Source organism: Seriola lalandi, unplaced genomic scaffold (assembly GCF_002814215.2).
Source record: "Seriola lalandi dorsalis isolate HSWRI2012SDOR001 ecotype SW California unplaced genomic scaffold, Sedor1 jcf7180002054412, whole genome shotgun sequence".
NCBI classification, from domain to species: Eukaryota; Metazoa; Chordata; class Actinopteri; order Carangiformes; family Carangidae; genus Seriola; species Seriola lalandi.
The window spans coordinates 726,937-742,742 of NW_019524965.1; the positions used below are offsets into that span (position 1 = coordinate 726,937).

At 42.7% G+C, this 15,806-nt stretch overlaps 1 protein-coding gene across 1 annotated transcript; it reads right to left on the reverse strand.

The window, feature by feature from the left end:
- notum1a (notum, palmitoleoyl-protein carboxylesterase a) lies at positions 1–6,562 on the reverse strand. Its single transcript, XM_023410033.2, has 11 exons — positions 5,949–6,562; positions 2,799–2,851; positions 2,581–2,676; positions 2,163–2,223; positions 2,021–2,079; positions 1,830–1,932; positions 1,547–1,738; positions 1,314–1,411; positions 1,001–1,148; positions 863–910; positions 1–742 (listed from the first exon to the last, which is right to left on the reverse strand). The coding sequence occupies exons 1-11, from the start codon at positions 6,275–6,277 to the stop codon at positions 439–441; spliced, it is 1,491 nt and encodes a 496-aa protein (XP_023265801.1). The 5' UTR covers positions 6,278–6,562; the 3' UTR covers positions 1–438.
- Positions 6,563–15,806: the final 9,244 nt, after the last annotated feature.

Genomic DNA, 15,806 nt, shown 5'->3' on the forward strand with positions numbered 1-15,806 from the left:
TTTTTTTTTTTTTTTTTTTTTTTTAACAATGACTAAATATAATCTATATGCAAGGATGAAAATTATATTAAAAAAAAACAAAACATCAATGAGCATCCTTAAAACTGGATTACATTCGTGATATTTTTTTCTTTTACAAAGCAAAAGATAATTTAAATGGAGAGTAGCAGAGAGTTGTGCCTTGTCAAGGTGGCATGTTGCCCCTGTACCTGTCACCAGTATTGTGAGGAAAGGGATTGTGGGACAATATCTAAGCCCCTTTGTAAGACTGAGGTTTGAACTAAAGTAAACAGGAGGTCAGAGGGGAATAGACCATAGGTAGAATGGGTTGTGAAGGTGGATTGGTAGTTGGAGGTATCAGGCATGGGAGACTGGCCAGAGAGACCAGACAGCCCTGCTTGGGCTTAGCTTGGAGATGCTGAGTGTATGTGTGTCCCTTTAGCTGCCGCTGCTGAGCATGCCCAGTAGCTTGCTGGGGTCCATGCCCTGCTGCTGAGCCATCTTCTGCACATCAAAGCCCATGTGCATGAGGAACTGAATGACATTCATCTCTTGTCCTGTGAACTGGTCTCGGATGGTCGGGCAGGTGGGGTTGCAGTGTGGCCATGGGCAGCTGTCGATCAAATGTACAGGGCAGCCTTTGGGAGGGGCTTTGTTGTTCCTGTTGTCGTGGAGGCTCCGGTCCCAGCAGTGCAGCGCTCGGGGCAAGGAGGTGCCTTTAACCTGCACGTCAATCCAGTAACTAGAATACAACACAAGGGGGCGCTGTCAGCTCACAGGTAAAACATGCTAAGTGCAAAGTTCAATGTCCCCTGATAATTATACACTGAAAAGGGAGATGTGAAAATTAAATCATACTCACTTTCTGGTGATGACTTCATGAGATAGGCACGCTGGAGCAAACATAGCCCTGAAATTAGGAGAAAAAAAAAATCAATCTGAATCCATGCAATAAATCTTACTTAAATTATCTTCCTAGAATTCAGAGACATAAACCTACGGGACATCTTTGAGTGTGTTCCTCAGTTCTATGCCAAGATTTTGGATGTAACGCCACTGGCCTTCCTGCACAGGTTGACCCGTTAGCTGGATGTTGTCCACTGTCAGCTGGGCCTCATCAAAGAGCCACTGGACCACGAACACAGGACCTGCGCAGGGCAAATGGAAGATTAAAATTATAGTACATATGTGTGTGCTATACATGTACCACACAGATGGTTTTGGCTTATATAGATATGTTGGTGAAGCACAAAAACCTTAGCATGTACAGTATTTGCATTTTTACACAGCACTGAACGAGACTGCAGACTCACTTTTTATTGACGGGAACACTCTATATCCAAAGAAACAGTTCCACTCTTCTCCTTGATGGGCCTGCCTGCACCTCTCTGGCACCACTCCTCCCCAGTACCTGACAGGGCAGGGAAAAAGTACAGATGTGACATGATGTCTAAACTAGCAACCTGATGATCTCATCAGCTGGCTAAAATACAACCACAAAACTTGACTTTTAACATTTTATGATAATATTCGTTGGCTTCCTCACTTGATGCCTCTCTTGATGGTCTCTGTGGGGGCACAGCTGACAGTGTCCACACAGTCGGTGCAGTGGTACTGCTTGTTGTCCAGAAACCAGCCAGAATCAGACAGACCACGAACTTGTATCCCAGTGTGCCCGAGTCCCTCCAGCTGTTCTGCCACCCGGTCCACGTTCAGCAGGACCCCAGTACCACCCGCACTGCACACAGAAATATGACATTTTCATATTGTTACCTATAAATATATGGGAATGAAATGTAGAAGATTTTGAATTTCAAATCATAACATACCTGCTTCCTGCTAATAGGAGGACCTTGGCATTGTCCAGACCCTTATTCAGCAGGTCCTTCACAACCTCCTGAATAATCAGTGAGCCCATGAAGGCATAGCCATCTACGCATAAGACAAAGAGAGTGGAGTTGTAAAATAGCACTCAGCAATAACGATAGACATGAAATTTGATCTTTCAGTCATTTCTTACTTTGCTCTGTTTTGGCTGTAGCGCCACTCCACACATCGCTGGAGCAGTAGGGGATGAACCTGCACAACCAACGTACAGTTAAAGTTGCCACCTATGATTAAAAACGGTGTGTCAATAAGCAAAAAAACACGAGTCAACTTACACCATGTTGGCATTCCACCAGTGAGGGTTTTCCTCAGGCAGTGGAGACAGGATCCCCGTGCCTACAGAGACAGATCAACATGTATCATTAGCCATCCTGGCACTCCCAGGCACATCCTCTTCTTCCTCATCATCATTACCACATGGATTACAGTTATTACACTGCAATGAGAGAGGGAGGCGTCTCTGTTCCTACAGCGATGGGCGCCAGGTAACCCCACACCACAGCTATATGACCAGGTGTCAGTCTCAATAACACTCCAGATGAGCACAGATACGTCAGATCTTTTTAATTTCTGAGACATTACAGTAGGATCTGGGTACTCTTTTCACCACGTGAAGGTGGGGTGGGGGGTTAGGGTTTTGCTACAGGCCACAGATGGGAGTGTAGTGAACTATTCAGACTTGCTGAGGCTGACCTGTTTTAGTTTGGGGCCACTTGGATGAGCTCATCAGTCTCCTCATGGTGTCATATCGGCTATCACAGTTCTCCTTGTTGAAGCAGTACCAGCCACCTGATCATAGATACACAAAAAAACAAAACATGGATAATTTCTCACACAAATTGTCTCAATTATTCATCTCTTCTTAACATGGGGATTGAATGAAATTAGTAAAATTAGTCCTTAATACTGACCCTCTAAGAATATCAACCACCGTCTGCTCCCTCGCGATTCTTTCAGGTAGTACCTACAAGAGACCAAATGATATAAAATCAAGGCATTATAGCAGGTGTGTCAATTATGTTTGAGGTGCATGCAGATAATTGAAATATGTGAATACAATTCTAAATTTCTCAAGGTTTATTTTACACTACCTGCATAACAATATATCTAAACAACAGCGAGATGCAGCCACGTTCCGCAATCTCGATACAATGTACTTACTTATTCAGAGAGAGATATGAGATAAATGCTGGAAAGTAATACCCTGGCTGTTTCTACCATCAGTGATGGTATCCAAGCATGAAACAAAAACACACCTGACATCATCCTTTTTTCTTTTTTTTTCTTGTTAATCTAAACAAGGATATCCTGTTGTTGATTGCTATCTCGAAAAAGTGACAGACAACAGCAGAAATGTAATTCTGCCAACATAGATTCAGTGAGGACACAGCGGAGAACAATGATGTTGTGTGTATCTTCTGCACTTGTGAAACTGATCTAGTGAACAGGCAGGAGATAAACATCATCCCGTCCCCTATCCTGTTAGATGCCAGTAGATGGTATTCCTTGTTTTTAATGTAGCAAGAATAGCCAATGTACCATCATGAGCTCTTCACTCTGAGCTCATCGTTGCTCAGGATTTTTCCTCACACACAAAAAAATCAAGGCTCCTGCCCAAGAGAAATAACCTAACTTCATTTGGCCAGTGTAGATGTCAACACACACACACACACGCACTGGCTGTTGAGTTGCACTGATATTTGCCCAAGATAAAGCCCCTTAAATGCACCATGGGTAAAATAAAGTGACATTTTTGTGCCATATGGAATAAAAAGAAGTTAATGCATGTGAGACTATAAGAGATGTGTGCTGTATGTTGTCAGCCCAGAAGAGGGCAATGCTATCTTGATTCTCCCATGCTGCAGAACATGCATCATCATCTGTTTTTCAACCGGATTTTCACCACAGAGCATTTTAATTGAAGATGAGGCAAATTAAACATTTCTGGTGTGTAAAGTAGCTTTAGCCACAGGAACAAAGTGTTCCAAAAGTCCTTCTGTGATGCAGCAAGATGTCTTTCTTTTTTTTATTCAGTGAGTATCCACCCAACTTTACCAATGACTAAACTCAAGAGATTGCCAAAAATATTTCAGTGATTTTTAAGAAAACAGACCTGGCTGAAGCTCTGAGCTGTTTTCTCAGACACTGAATCACACTTTGGCCGCAGTAAATGTCTTGTATTGTTATTGTTAGCTGCAAGTCAGTGATGTAGGCTGAAGACCGTGCACTCTACTCAGCTACTACTTCCAAACATTAAAGTAAAGATGGGTTTGGCAAGGCTGGACAAGCCAAGAGGGAAAGGCGCTTTATCAACCCACTCACTCTAACAAGTGCAACTCCAGAAGATGAATCACACAGTTCCACCTTCCTGTCCAGTGAATGATTTTTTTTTTTTTTTTAGCGTTACATCTTTGTATGTCTCTAATTGTGACTATACCTCTCTGGAGAACACTGTTTGTAGCTGATGGATTAGTATCTCTACTGACAACTACAGTGGTGAATGAAACGGCCATCTGCCAGTAACTGTCCCCTGCACTCGTCCTCATGCTGTGTCTCTAAAAACCTAAGAGCTTTACCACGCTAACGGACATCTCTTTCTACCATGCACTCTGGGGTTTAACAGGAATTAGACAGGATACTAAATCCATAAAGAGATATGTATATCATAACCCATTTCAGTCAAGTCTGGCCATTGCTGAACTGGTCCTAGATGTGTTCCTATGCACAATGGCCAACGGTCATCAAAGTCTCCTGGTATGACATGGACAATGTTAACAGTAAAGTGTTTGTATAATAGTGGCCACTGCAAATAGTTATGACTACACACCATGATAAACATATTAAAAGGCACTTTTTAATCTGGCTATATTACTAGTAAATTGGGCTCATTCAATTTATCTATTGTTCTTTCATTGTGGTGGAAAACTTTATTATGATGATGCAGAATAATACACTGACAGTTTGAGACACAAGTGAAATCCACTGTTCTTGGGACTCGACTCTTAAAGACAATTATGTAAAGACATGTATGAATATGAAAAATACACCTTTTACAACTGCCTTTCTTCTGACTCACCCCCTCCTCCCATAACTCACTTATCAGTATTATTTATATAAGAATTTAAGAGTTTAAACCACAACTTGACTCTGCTGCCAAATGGAATGGAACAGTGTCTATAGGACTGAGCATTGTTTATGTATTCTACAATAGGAGATGGTGGGTCTGTCTGATGTTAATATGCTTTTAGTGCCATGGCTTATCCCTCTTTAGCAGAGAATTCAAGCAAGCTTTCTTACTGCCAAATGGATTTCTGCTTAACAAAAATGCCAATGGTGGATGTCATTGTAAACAAATGTTGATCAAGCAGTGATCCATATGTTCACCTCAAAAAAAATCTTTCATAGGGATAGTGAGGATGTGATCATCAGAGAGAGAGAGAGAGAGAGAGGCAGACAGACAGAGAGAGATGGGCGGGGGGGCTGAAAACTTAAATATGAACTTTCTGCAGAGCAAATCCTGCATTCTAATTTGAAGCAAAGGAAATGAAGCATAGGCCATGTGGCTATCCGCAAATTTCACGCTTCGCTGACGCAAAGCAGCTGTCTATCTTATCCTGAACCATAACTGAACCTTATTCTGTCCTGGAATATGGTCCTTTTTTGATGTTGTGAAAGTTTACAAATTTATTTATTTATTTATTATTTCTACATTTACTTTTACTTTATAAAATGTTACTGTTTGTTGATCGCTTACAAAAGAAAAGAAAAAAAAAAGGTAAACTTGAGCGAAACAGCCCGAATATATTTTTCCGCACACTTTGAGGTTTATTGAGCCGAGCACTGCTGTCCTCAGGTCAGATACATGTGGGTTACTTCGGGTAGCAGGATGACCAGCAGGACGTGGTGCATCCTGCTGAAGAACTCTTTAAGCAAAAATAACAATTCCTACCAGCTCCAGGGTGCACTGCTGCACAGCTGACCCTGCTTTGACCTGTCGGTGATCCAGTCGCATGGGTATCACGATCTATCGCACTGTAATGCTACTCTCTGTTGGTACGTACCCCGCGAGACTTCCGTCGTTGCAGGTGACTGATGTATTTTCCAAAAAGTTCAGCTTCATGTCGTAGTCGAGCTTCTGCGCCGAGCACGGGTACAGGGACTGCGCCAGGTTCTTGACTTGTGTCATGAAGTTATCCATGTTCTCCTCCACGGCGGTGAAATCCAGAGGGAAGCTCTCCGTGGTGTCACTCCGGTCGGCCCGGTATGTGGGAGGAGGTGGTGCGCGTCGTGGTTGTGGGTTGCGGCCACCCCGGAACCTCCGTGCGCAAAGAGCTCCGGACTGCATCAGCACCAGCAGCAGCACTGATGAAACCATTCTGATCGCTGTCATCTTATCCCTGGGTTTGATGTCCTTCCTCCGAGACGCAGATTTTTCTTTCTTTTTTTTTTTCTTTTTACAGATGGAGCCGATAAAGAAACGACTGTTCAAATGACGCCACAACACTTGCCGTCCGCTCCCAGAGGCGCAGAAGTTTAATGCCAACTCAAATCAAAAGTCCTCTGAGATCAACCACAGTCCTCCGCTGAATCCGCAGGATATATTTCAAACTTACAGCTGCAGCTATTTGCCCATCTATCAAGTCTAACTCAAGCGCTGCTGTACCAAGCGCGCAAGCTTGAACGACAACACTCGTGCCATGCTCTTGTATTTTATTCAAACTTTCCCCCCTTGTGTGTCCGTCCAGCCAATCGCAGGAGCGGGGCAGGACTCAGGGCATGATCAAGCGTGGCAGACTACCCCCCTTTTTAATTTATAGAGGGAAAAAAAATGTCCATGCGTTGGTTCTTTTGATCCGCGATGTTTTATTTGATGTGGTGGCTTTTATTGGCCTTGAAATGCCCATTTCCCATTCCACCACAAATTTATGAAGTGAGAATACGCATCTTGTTACACACTTGCCTGAAAATCAAGTGGGGGATAAAAACAAAACAAAACATGATCAAAACTCTTACAGAGTTCCAACAATGTTTGGCCAAGAATCTCAAGAGACTTTAGCAGGTTAAATAAGGGAAACCTATTATTTTTTAAGGTAAATAAAAGTATGATATTGTTAGGAGTAGCCTATTATCCTCTAGCTTTAAAACACACATACCTGTTTTTGAGAATAACTCCTATTATTGACTATTTGAGTGCTGTTTTTCTTCAGATTTAGAAAAAGAGATTTGGACACTTGTTTTTTTTTTTTTTTTAAATCCAGACAGGCCTCCAAAGATCAAAGCAACCATCAGTCTTTCTCCCCCCCTAGTCTCGCCTCCTCCCTCCCACTTCAGTCTCTTCCAAACTTTCCTGGTCTACTGTATATTTTAAGTCAAGCAGAGCATCCTGATGGGAAGCCAGCTTTCTAACACAGGAATGCCTCGTTATGGTTGAGGTAGGCTTCCCTCCAAAAACCTCTCATTCTAAGGACACATTTAAGTTAAGAGTCTGGCCCACAGAACAATAGTGATTATTCATCAAGGTAGCGCTTCATGGTGGTGCTTTGGTGACATGTGAAGAAGACTGACACTGTAATTCAGTTTTAGCTTTAAAGGAATGGACATTGCAAGGAATTTCTGAAGTCAAATCAAAATTTTGATAGTACTTATGCATACTTTTATACTCATTTCTGTTCGATAGTCTATTTGTGCATTTTTATGAAAGCAACAAGCCACTGTTACATCAGTTTAAGAGGATTTTACTCAGCTTTTTGTCACAGTAGCACAGAAGTGAACCCGAGCTTCAGGTTGCTTATTGATTGACGCTGTATCAGCTTTGTGGCAGTAAGATGAGAGAGAGCTGCCAGCGTGCCAGGTGTTCTGAGCTGACCCACGTTTCTTCAGACATCAGTGTAGTTTTTGAGAGAGTCTCCTCGTGTGACGGCAGCTCTGAGTGACAAACCACGAGCACACCTTTATTGAGATGGAAAATAGATGTCACATATTAATTTGACGCATTGCTGGGTTACTTTTGTGTAACTTGTTGGGGTAAAAATGTGATAAGGTCTGGAAATATTAATAGAAACTCAGCCACAGCATTACTGTTAAAGTGCTTCATGTCATCTCAGGAGAAAAAAAAAAAAACCCTCTCACTGACTGTAGCCCCGTGGTTAATCAGTGTGCCTAAAGGATGTCGAACTCTTCTGAGCCAGGTAAGATGGATATGAAGTCACCAGCAGGACTGATGGTATTCATTGGGAACTTCAAACAGATGCTTGTATAGATTAAAACATGTGGTAGGGCCCAGGAGGAGAGGCTCTGTCACAGATTGAGTCTAGTCACTTTGACCCATACCTCCCTGTTTTATCACACGTCATCCCCAAAAATGTAACCCTTAAATCACTCGCAGATGGACACTGGCCTCTGACACACTCACTACCATCAAGAGATGCCCCGGCGGTGTGTCGAAACGTCCTCTGACCTGAGTGAGTGAGTGAAAAGTGTGAGCTGCAGATGATCGCACTTCGAGGGGATCTGAATGCGTTAGATCCAGAGAGAGAGAACGTGGAGGATTCTGTGTTGAAATGACCTAACAGTATGTGACTGGAGACGAGAGTTGGAAACACTGGTTCGCTTTGCTACTGTTGGCGCACGGTGGCTTGTTCTCTACTGTGGTGCACCTTGTTTGAACTCCCGAGTGCTAAGCCTTTCTGGCTTTCACTGGTAATTCTCTCTCTCGCTCTCTCTCCCTCTTTTTCTTTGCTTCCCATCGTCTGGGTGTAGCATGGACACAAATTTAACCATGCAAGTCCGAATGGATTAATCCTAGAATTAGGTCATTTGAAAATGACCCAGCTGTTCTAATGGCAGTCCCTCACAAGTGCCCCCGTAGCCCCCATAGCCCCCACCCCAACTCCAGGCCTCCTGTGAAAGTCAAAGCCTGTCTTTCATCTCCGATCAGTTGCATGTGCCCTCACAGATCCACAGGTTTTACTGCTTAAGTCTGGGCTGGCAGCATTGATCGTGTGACCGTTGCCTGCCTGGCGTTTAGACACATCATAGCTCTGTAAGGGCTCGCCGTCTGCGCAGCCTGCCAGGTCTGCTCACACATCCCCGTCGTCCCTCTCCCCCGTGCCTGTTAGTTTTGATTTGCACATGCTGTTGTCGAGGGTCCATCCGTGATCATCAAATCCTGCTAGTTGGAACTGTTAGGTCAGGTTACATCAAAGAGATCAGGAGGGATCAGCCTCTTGAAAGGGACAGGCTCTGGCTCACATCATCAGAAACAGGTGGAGGTCCTCATTGGAAGAACAAAGGAGAGATCAACATCTATAAAACTTTTATATTTCATAGAAAAGTTTCCTTAAATTCCTTTAAATTGTCACCCTCTCCTACACAGTAAACTACATAGCACCAGCATAAAACATATGATATCAGGTTAGGGATTGTGGAACTCACCCGCAGCACTAAATCCCATGAAGGTCGCATCAGCAAAGCCTGAGACTTAGTGGTATTATGCCACAAAGTGTTTAAGTGTGTAAATCTGCTAAAAGCCAGGACGAAAAGGGAACTGGAAATGTATGGAATAAGACTCAGGTGTTACGAATTAGTTGAAAAGTTGTTGAAACCTTCAGAAGTTTTGTGTTTATTGTAGTAATGACTCTTAATTTCTCTTGTGGCTAACATTTCTTCCAGATTTTTCCCAAAAAAAGTCTGAACCAGATTTTGTTTATTTCTTGTCATAGAGAGGAGTCGCAAAAAAAGGATGTTTTTAGCGCAAATAAATAGATTTTTTTATTGTAATGATTGATTGGATGTGACTGTAGCGTTAGAGGGCTTTGACATTTGAGGCTGCCTCTCTTGTGAAAACGTTTTGCGCTCCGGCTTCTCTTCTGTGTCACCCTGAGGTAAACCTCCGGAAGCGGCTCCCCTTAATTTCATGTTGAAGCTATTGTTTAAAAACCCCAAAACAAACATGTACAGAGGTTTTGGGTGTTAACACACTGTAAGAGTTCCTTTCATGTTCCCTCACCACATGTTCCTGATATTACCCAGAGAACCAGTAAACAACCTTGATCCTGACTTAAGTCAAGAGGTGCCATCTAAGATGTGGATGTAAATGGGGAGAAAGAGAGAGTAAGAGAGGCAGGAGACATCTGTCGAGCAGGCTCTCATTTCGTAAGAGGAGGCCGTCTATTGGTTACAGATGATGCCCTGTCTGATAAAAATGAACTCTTTCAAGATAGGACAGCTTGCATTAGGGGTCTCTCTGGCACCAAGAGGTAACCAAATAGTTCAGCTAACAGGTCAGTTGTTTGTTGTTAGTCTTTCATCTGAATGATGGTCACAAAATAGCTGCCGTTGCCTGTAAACGTTTCTGTCACGTCACTCACACTAAGCAAGATGGATGTTTCGTGTCTGTCAGGATGGGGGTACATGCATGTTTTTGCGTGCGTGCCCACATGCGTGTAGGAATGTGTTGGTGTACTGGAGGATGAGTGAGTTGGACCTGGCTGTCTTGGAGGTACCAGTGCGTGAGTGTGTGCGGCCTTCCTCCAGGAGTTTTCCATTCATGCCTAGTGCTTGAATCACCCTTTGCAGTGCCCTCTGCCAGGTAGCGACAGAGGAGGGAGCAGAGACCAATTACCATTACCAGACCTGCTATTATTATCATCAGAGAGGCGACAGCCCTCCTTCCCCTGCGCCTATTCTCATCTCCACACAGACAGAAGGAGAATTAAGGCCTTTTGTCTCGGAAATGTTTATTTATGCCACAGATTTGCCAAAGGACATGGAAAAGTCCTTATTACAGGTCATGACAGTAGAACCACAACACATTATTCATTTTCTGTCCTTTAACCTGGTAGTCTCTCTGGGGAAATTCTTTTGAAGTCCACACCCTGCTGTAAAACATGCTCATTATTCAATTATGTGAGAGAGCTGTATTTGAAACTGTTCTTGAGAGTGTAGACTTTGAAGCGTGTAGGTAGGAAGAGTTGAGAATCACCATTATTTTTCATAAAGTACAAAAATGAGGGAGAAAGAGTTGTTGGCGTGCAGCATAAATCTGATGTTCATTCAAGACTTTTGGTGCCAGCTTTTCAGACAGGGATTAAGACTAGTCCGAGGCTAAAGGCAAAATTCACTGGAAAAATTCACTGAAAAGCATCGTAGTCTTGGACTAGATTTAATCCCTGTCCGGGACATCGTCCCATAATGTTGTGAGTACACGGTATGCGCTTCAATCCACTGAGCCACTGGGACACCATTAGCGCATGGTATGTGCCTCATTATTTTTGACACTTTCTTAACACCAAGCAGCCGTTTTCTTTTATCCCCTCTGCAAGAAGATGAGGCTACTGTAATCAAAGAAGACAATGATCAGTGCCAGCCTCATGGCCTGGCCTGGTACCTGCTTTGATGTCATATTTTGGTGTATAGCAGGCTGTGGTCCATGCCAAAGAGCACCCATAGTCGCCAACTGTCTGACAGGCTGCCTTTCATCAGAATGACATCACTCTGCTACTTGATTACTTTCCATGGGCTCTTCCAGGCCTGGGAATTTTCTCCCAGGAATCTGAAATCATCATCTCCGCCTTTACACCCTTAGTCTCAAAATAAAAGAAACACACATCTGAGACACACATTAGCCAGTGTGGCACACATACAGCATTCATATTCAAAGCTAACAGTACACTAGCTGTTAGTTCTCTGAGGTATTAAGATTTTGTCACAGCTCATTCTGGAGAATAAAAAGGCAAGTTCATTTTGCTGTTTGTGAAGATTCTTTAATACAGTGTACTTTTGTGATGCTGGTGAAACCAGAAGGAGCGCAATAAATATTAACAGGCGACACGAAGAGACAAAACGAAACACTGGAAATAACAGCTCTACACACTGCAATCTTTGAAACTCAACATTTCCCATACCTTGATTTTCCCTCCACAGTGGAGCGAGCAGTGATAAATTACAAGGTAGAATCTGAAATGTTTGCTTTTTGGAGGAAACTGAGGAAACTGCCGTGTGAAGGTGGATATTTATAACCAACTTCTCTGGCTGGCAGGGCCGTCTCTCTGCACAGCGTCGGCTTCACAGGGCCGCTGTCTGTCTGTCTGTCTGTCTCTTTACCTGTAGGTCAGGAGGTCAGACGGGGCTCTCTTCCACCACATCATACAGACTCTGCTCTAGATGCCCTGAAGATCAAGAGGTGTCTGCGGGCCCCTGACCATCCTCTGACTGGAAACTAGAGTTTAGGATTTTCAAAAGAAAAAAAAAAAACATTTTCAAGGGATTAGAGAGTGTGTTTGTTTATTCTCAGCAGAGGGGATGTAGAGAATGACTGCATATCTTCAAGAGGCTGAAGTGGGATAGACAGTACATAACTCATGTGGCTGCCAAGTCCGCACTGGTCTTTGATGTATTCCGATGCATACAGCATGTATCCTCTTGCAAACATCGGCAGGTATAATTGTCATCGTGTGATCTAATTAGAAACACGGACTGAGATATATCGAAGCCAATTTAACCGGGGTAAAGTACTACTTCCTACAAAGCCACCTAAGCCATTGAAATCTGGGTGTCTTCCCCGCAAAGATCTCATCTTTGCTTTTGAGGTCTCTTGTGGTCGGCCAGTGGAAACATTTATTCAAAACAAGGTAACGTATCTGTTTGGGAATATACAGCACCCACTTCCCTTTCTCCTGTGGCAGGAAGAAGGTGGTCATTTGCAGGAAGAAGAAAGTGTTACTCAGGCTTTACTCACAGAGTGCTGGAAGGGCAGTCATCAGGATACATCATCTTGTTTTTGTGATGACTAATGAGCAGATTGCTACCAGCACCTTTCTCTCATTTCTATCTGGTTTTGATCTATTAATAACGCTGGCATCAGGGGATGGGGGCTCCTTTTTGACCATCCCAGAAAAATAGCAGAGAGGGAAATAAATGTGATAGATTGTTTGTAATTCTACTCAATAGTTATTTTTCTCTTCACTGTAGATGATATGATGGATGTAAATGAATAAAAACTAGAACTAAACTAAAACTCAATACTTGGTAACACAAGTAATATTCCTAAAAGTCAGGAATACAAAAACAATTAAGACAAAAAGTAAGAGAAAATTCCACCAAAGTGAATGGCCTCACATCTGGACGACAGGTGTAGCCCCAATTCTCACGTGTCAGAACTTTCTCCTTACTTTTACTTGTTCAAGAGTCCACAAAATCGAGAGTAAAGTGGTTGTGTACCTCTAGATTTGATACGGGAGGGAATTCTTAGAGAAACCAAAAGGCCTGGTTATCCCTCTAAAATGAAACCATGGCAGGCAGGTAGGGCAGAGGACAACTGTAACGTGTCTGAAGCGTAACCTGTTCACTGGCCCTCGCTTTGAAACCAGATCAAGATCGGCTGCGGCCCTGGAGTCACTACACCTTCAAAGGTAATTAACACATGGCTTTTGTTTGGGCCCGATGAGCCCCAGATTATGTAGGTACAGATGGTTAGGGGGGCGGACGACAGATACCAAGAGCAAGGTGTGCTTGGATGTGCTTTCATGTCAGCGGGAAGTGCTTGACCCATGGCCCCCTCTTGACCTCAAATCTAGGCTGTCAACGCCACTTCCTTGAGTGCCCTGTAAAGATTAACATGTGGACAGAGACATGGGGCCTTCGGTACCCCAGCACGATGAGCAAGAGAACCCGGCTGGCATCTCTGCCCTCCAACAACTTTTGCCAGTTATGCTAATGTAAGTGGTTATATAAGATTAAAGTTTTTAAAACTTCAGCACAGTCTGTAGATACTGTAAGAGCGTGGGAGATGAGAAAGTTTTTTCCTAACGTTCGTCACCACCAGCGGGTTTTGTGCAAAAAAACGCCACCTGGCGTATTTCTCGAGGTGGTAAATAGCAGCACTTCCTCCTCTTGCTGTCAAAGGGAAGGAGGTCTTGCCTTGACCTTGAAGTCACACAAAGCTCCATATTGCGGACGGGTGTGCCTACATGTGGAGACTGCTCAGATGAGCCATTTTACCCTTCCACCCGTCTGATCTCTCTCCCAGTATAGATACCACAGGGGCCATGTGTAAAATGTAGCATAGCACAATGTAGCAAGTTTGACATTTTGCATTACGAGATACAATTTGTTAATTAGTGAGCTATAGATGTTATGTTTGGACACAGCCGGTCTAGACACAAAATCTGTCTTTGGGTTAAGATAAGTAGCTTCATACTTCCTGCCTACATGAGAATGTTATCAGTCTTCTCAATCTAAATATTGGCAAGACAGCAAACAGTGCTTTTTTCAAATGTGAAACTATTTCTTCTAAGTTTGCTTTTACTCCGAATCCTCTTTTAATGAAGGCGGTGAAATAAGAAGTCCACATTTGAATCATGAATTGATTCAAATGACTTGAATCTCAATCATGCGCATCCTGATTAGTATAGTATGTATTGATGTAGTGATGCTTCACTGGTTTCTATTGGATTGAGTCATGTTGAGCTTCTGTGTGACAAAGAATTCAAACATCCAGGGTGATTCAAACTGAATGAGTAATGCTAAACTTATAGCAGACAAATTTATTGGCCAAATGCTGTGATGCTGAAACCACATCGTAATAGAGATTATGTCATCGTGCAACGGGATTATAAAGTGGTAAGATTCAAATACCGTCTTATTAAACCCCACTCCACATTCAGCCAGGGACATCAAACTGGTCCAGAGCCACATTATCTGTGCCCCTGCATGCATCAAACACATACACGCAGAGCTATACACACACAGACATGGTGATCCCTACAGTTTAATATGAATTATCTCAAGCAGACACTTGGATCTGTGGGTCAGCAGTCTGTCTCAGGAGAGTGTTTGATGATGGTGTTTTATTGTTCCAGAAGGTCAAGATCTTCAAAGCTCTCCTTCTGTTCTCCGCAGGGCACCCGGGCAGCAGCTGTCGGAATACACTCGGCTTTGTGTTTTTATATGGGAGAAGAGGTAGGTCAAGCCCACTCTCACAGAATTTTTTTTACTGGGGGGTAGGCACTCAGTGGACACCATAATATTGTTGTTCTGCCCTTTTGTGCTGGGGAGCGAGGAGCGTGTGAATCCTGACGGATGGGACGTCACCTCTCCCGGGTCTGACGCTGGTCAAACAGCCTTTTTGGCATGATTCAGCAGTATGTCTGTGTGTGAATGGATGTGTATGTGTATGAATTGTTACAGACAAAACAGACCACCACTTGGGCTTTAGATCAAATGTCTTCTCTTCTATAATGCACTGTGCAAAACTGTGTACACTGAGGCAACACCAAGGTCTTGTACAGCCAATGTTATTTTGACAGGTTTACACTTGCCGCTCTCGTTAGAACATACTGAAATACTCCTGAATTTCTTTTGTTATATTATAGACTCCCCTAAAGCATTCCTGGTCTCTATTGTATAAATTGCTTCCAAGATTATATTTTGTTGGAGGCAAATTTCAAAAATTGCTATTTGCAATGACACAAATATCTTCACACGGTGATAAATGTTGGATGTTTTTAGAATATATAAAATGTCATTTTGACATGTCAACAAACATTTTGGATATGTCATCCTAATTTGTGTATTATTTTTTTGGGATATGTGCCCTCATTTGCACATTCTTTTGAAAGAATGACATAAAAATGTTAATTGATAATAACAATTTCATCTCACATATTTGTTCTAATTTGCATATTCGTTTCGGAAACGTCAACATAATTACCACATACATTTAATTATTGAAGGTATCCACAATGACATTTTGACTAGTGGAAATTCCATTTTGATATCTAAAATTCAATTATAACTAGTTATAAAAGGAAGTGTAGATATCTTAAATATAATTGTTACTAGTGTGACTGGAATTTTCACTGGTTACATCTACATATTCTAGAATTGCAAAGATCTGAAATATCATTCTTAATGGTTCC

Excerpts from the sequence above, each read along its gene's own strand:
- notum1a (XM_023410033.2), bottom strand. The coding sequence starts at position 6,277 with ATGACAGCGATCAGAATGGTTTCATCAGTGCTGCTGCTGGTGCTGATG. Across the intron at positions 1,933-2,020 it reads TACAGCCAAAACAGAGCAAA|ATGGCTATGCCTTCATGGGC; the intron begins GTAAGAAATGAC and ends TCTTATGCGTAG. Across the intron at positions 1,739-1,829 it reads CTCCTATTAGCAGGAAGCAG|TGCGGGTGGTACTGGGGTCC; the intron begins GTATGTTATGAT and ends TTCTGTGTGCAG.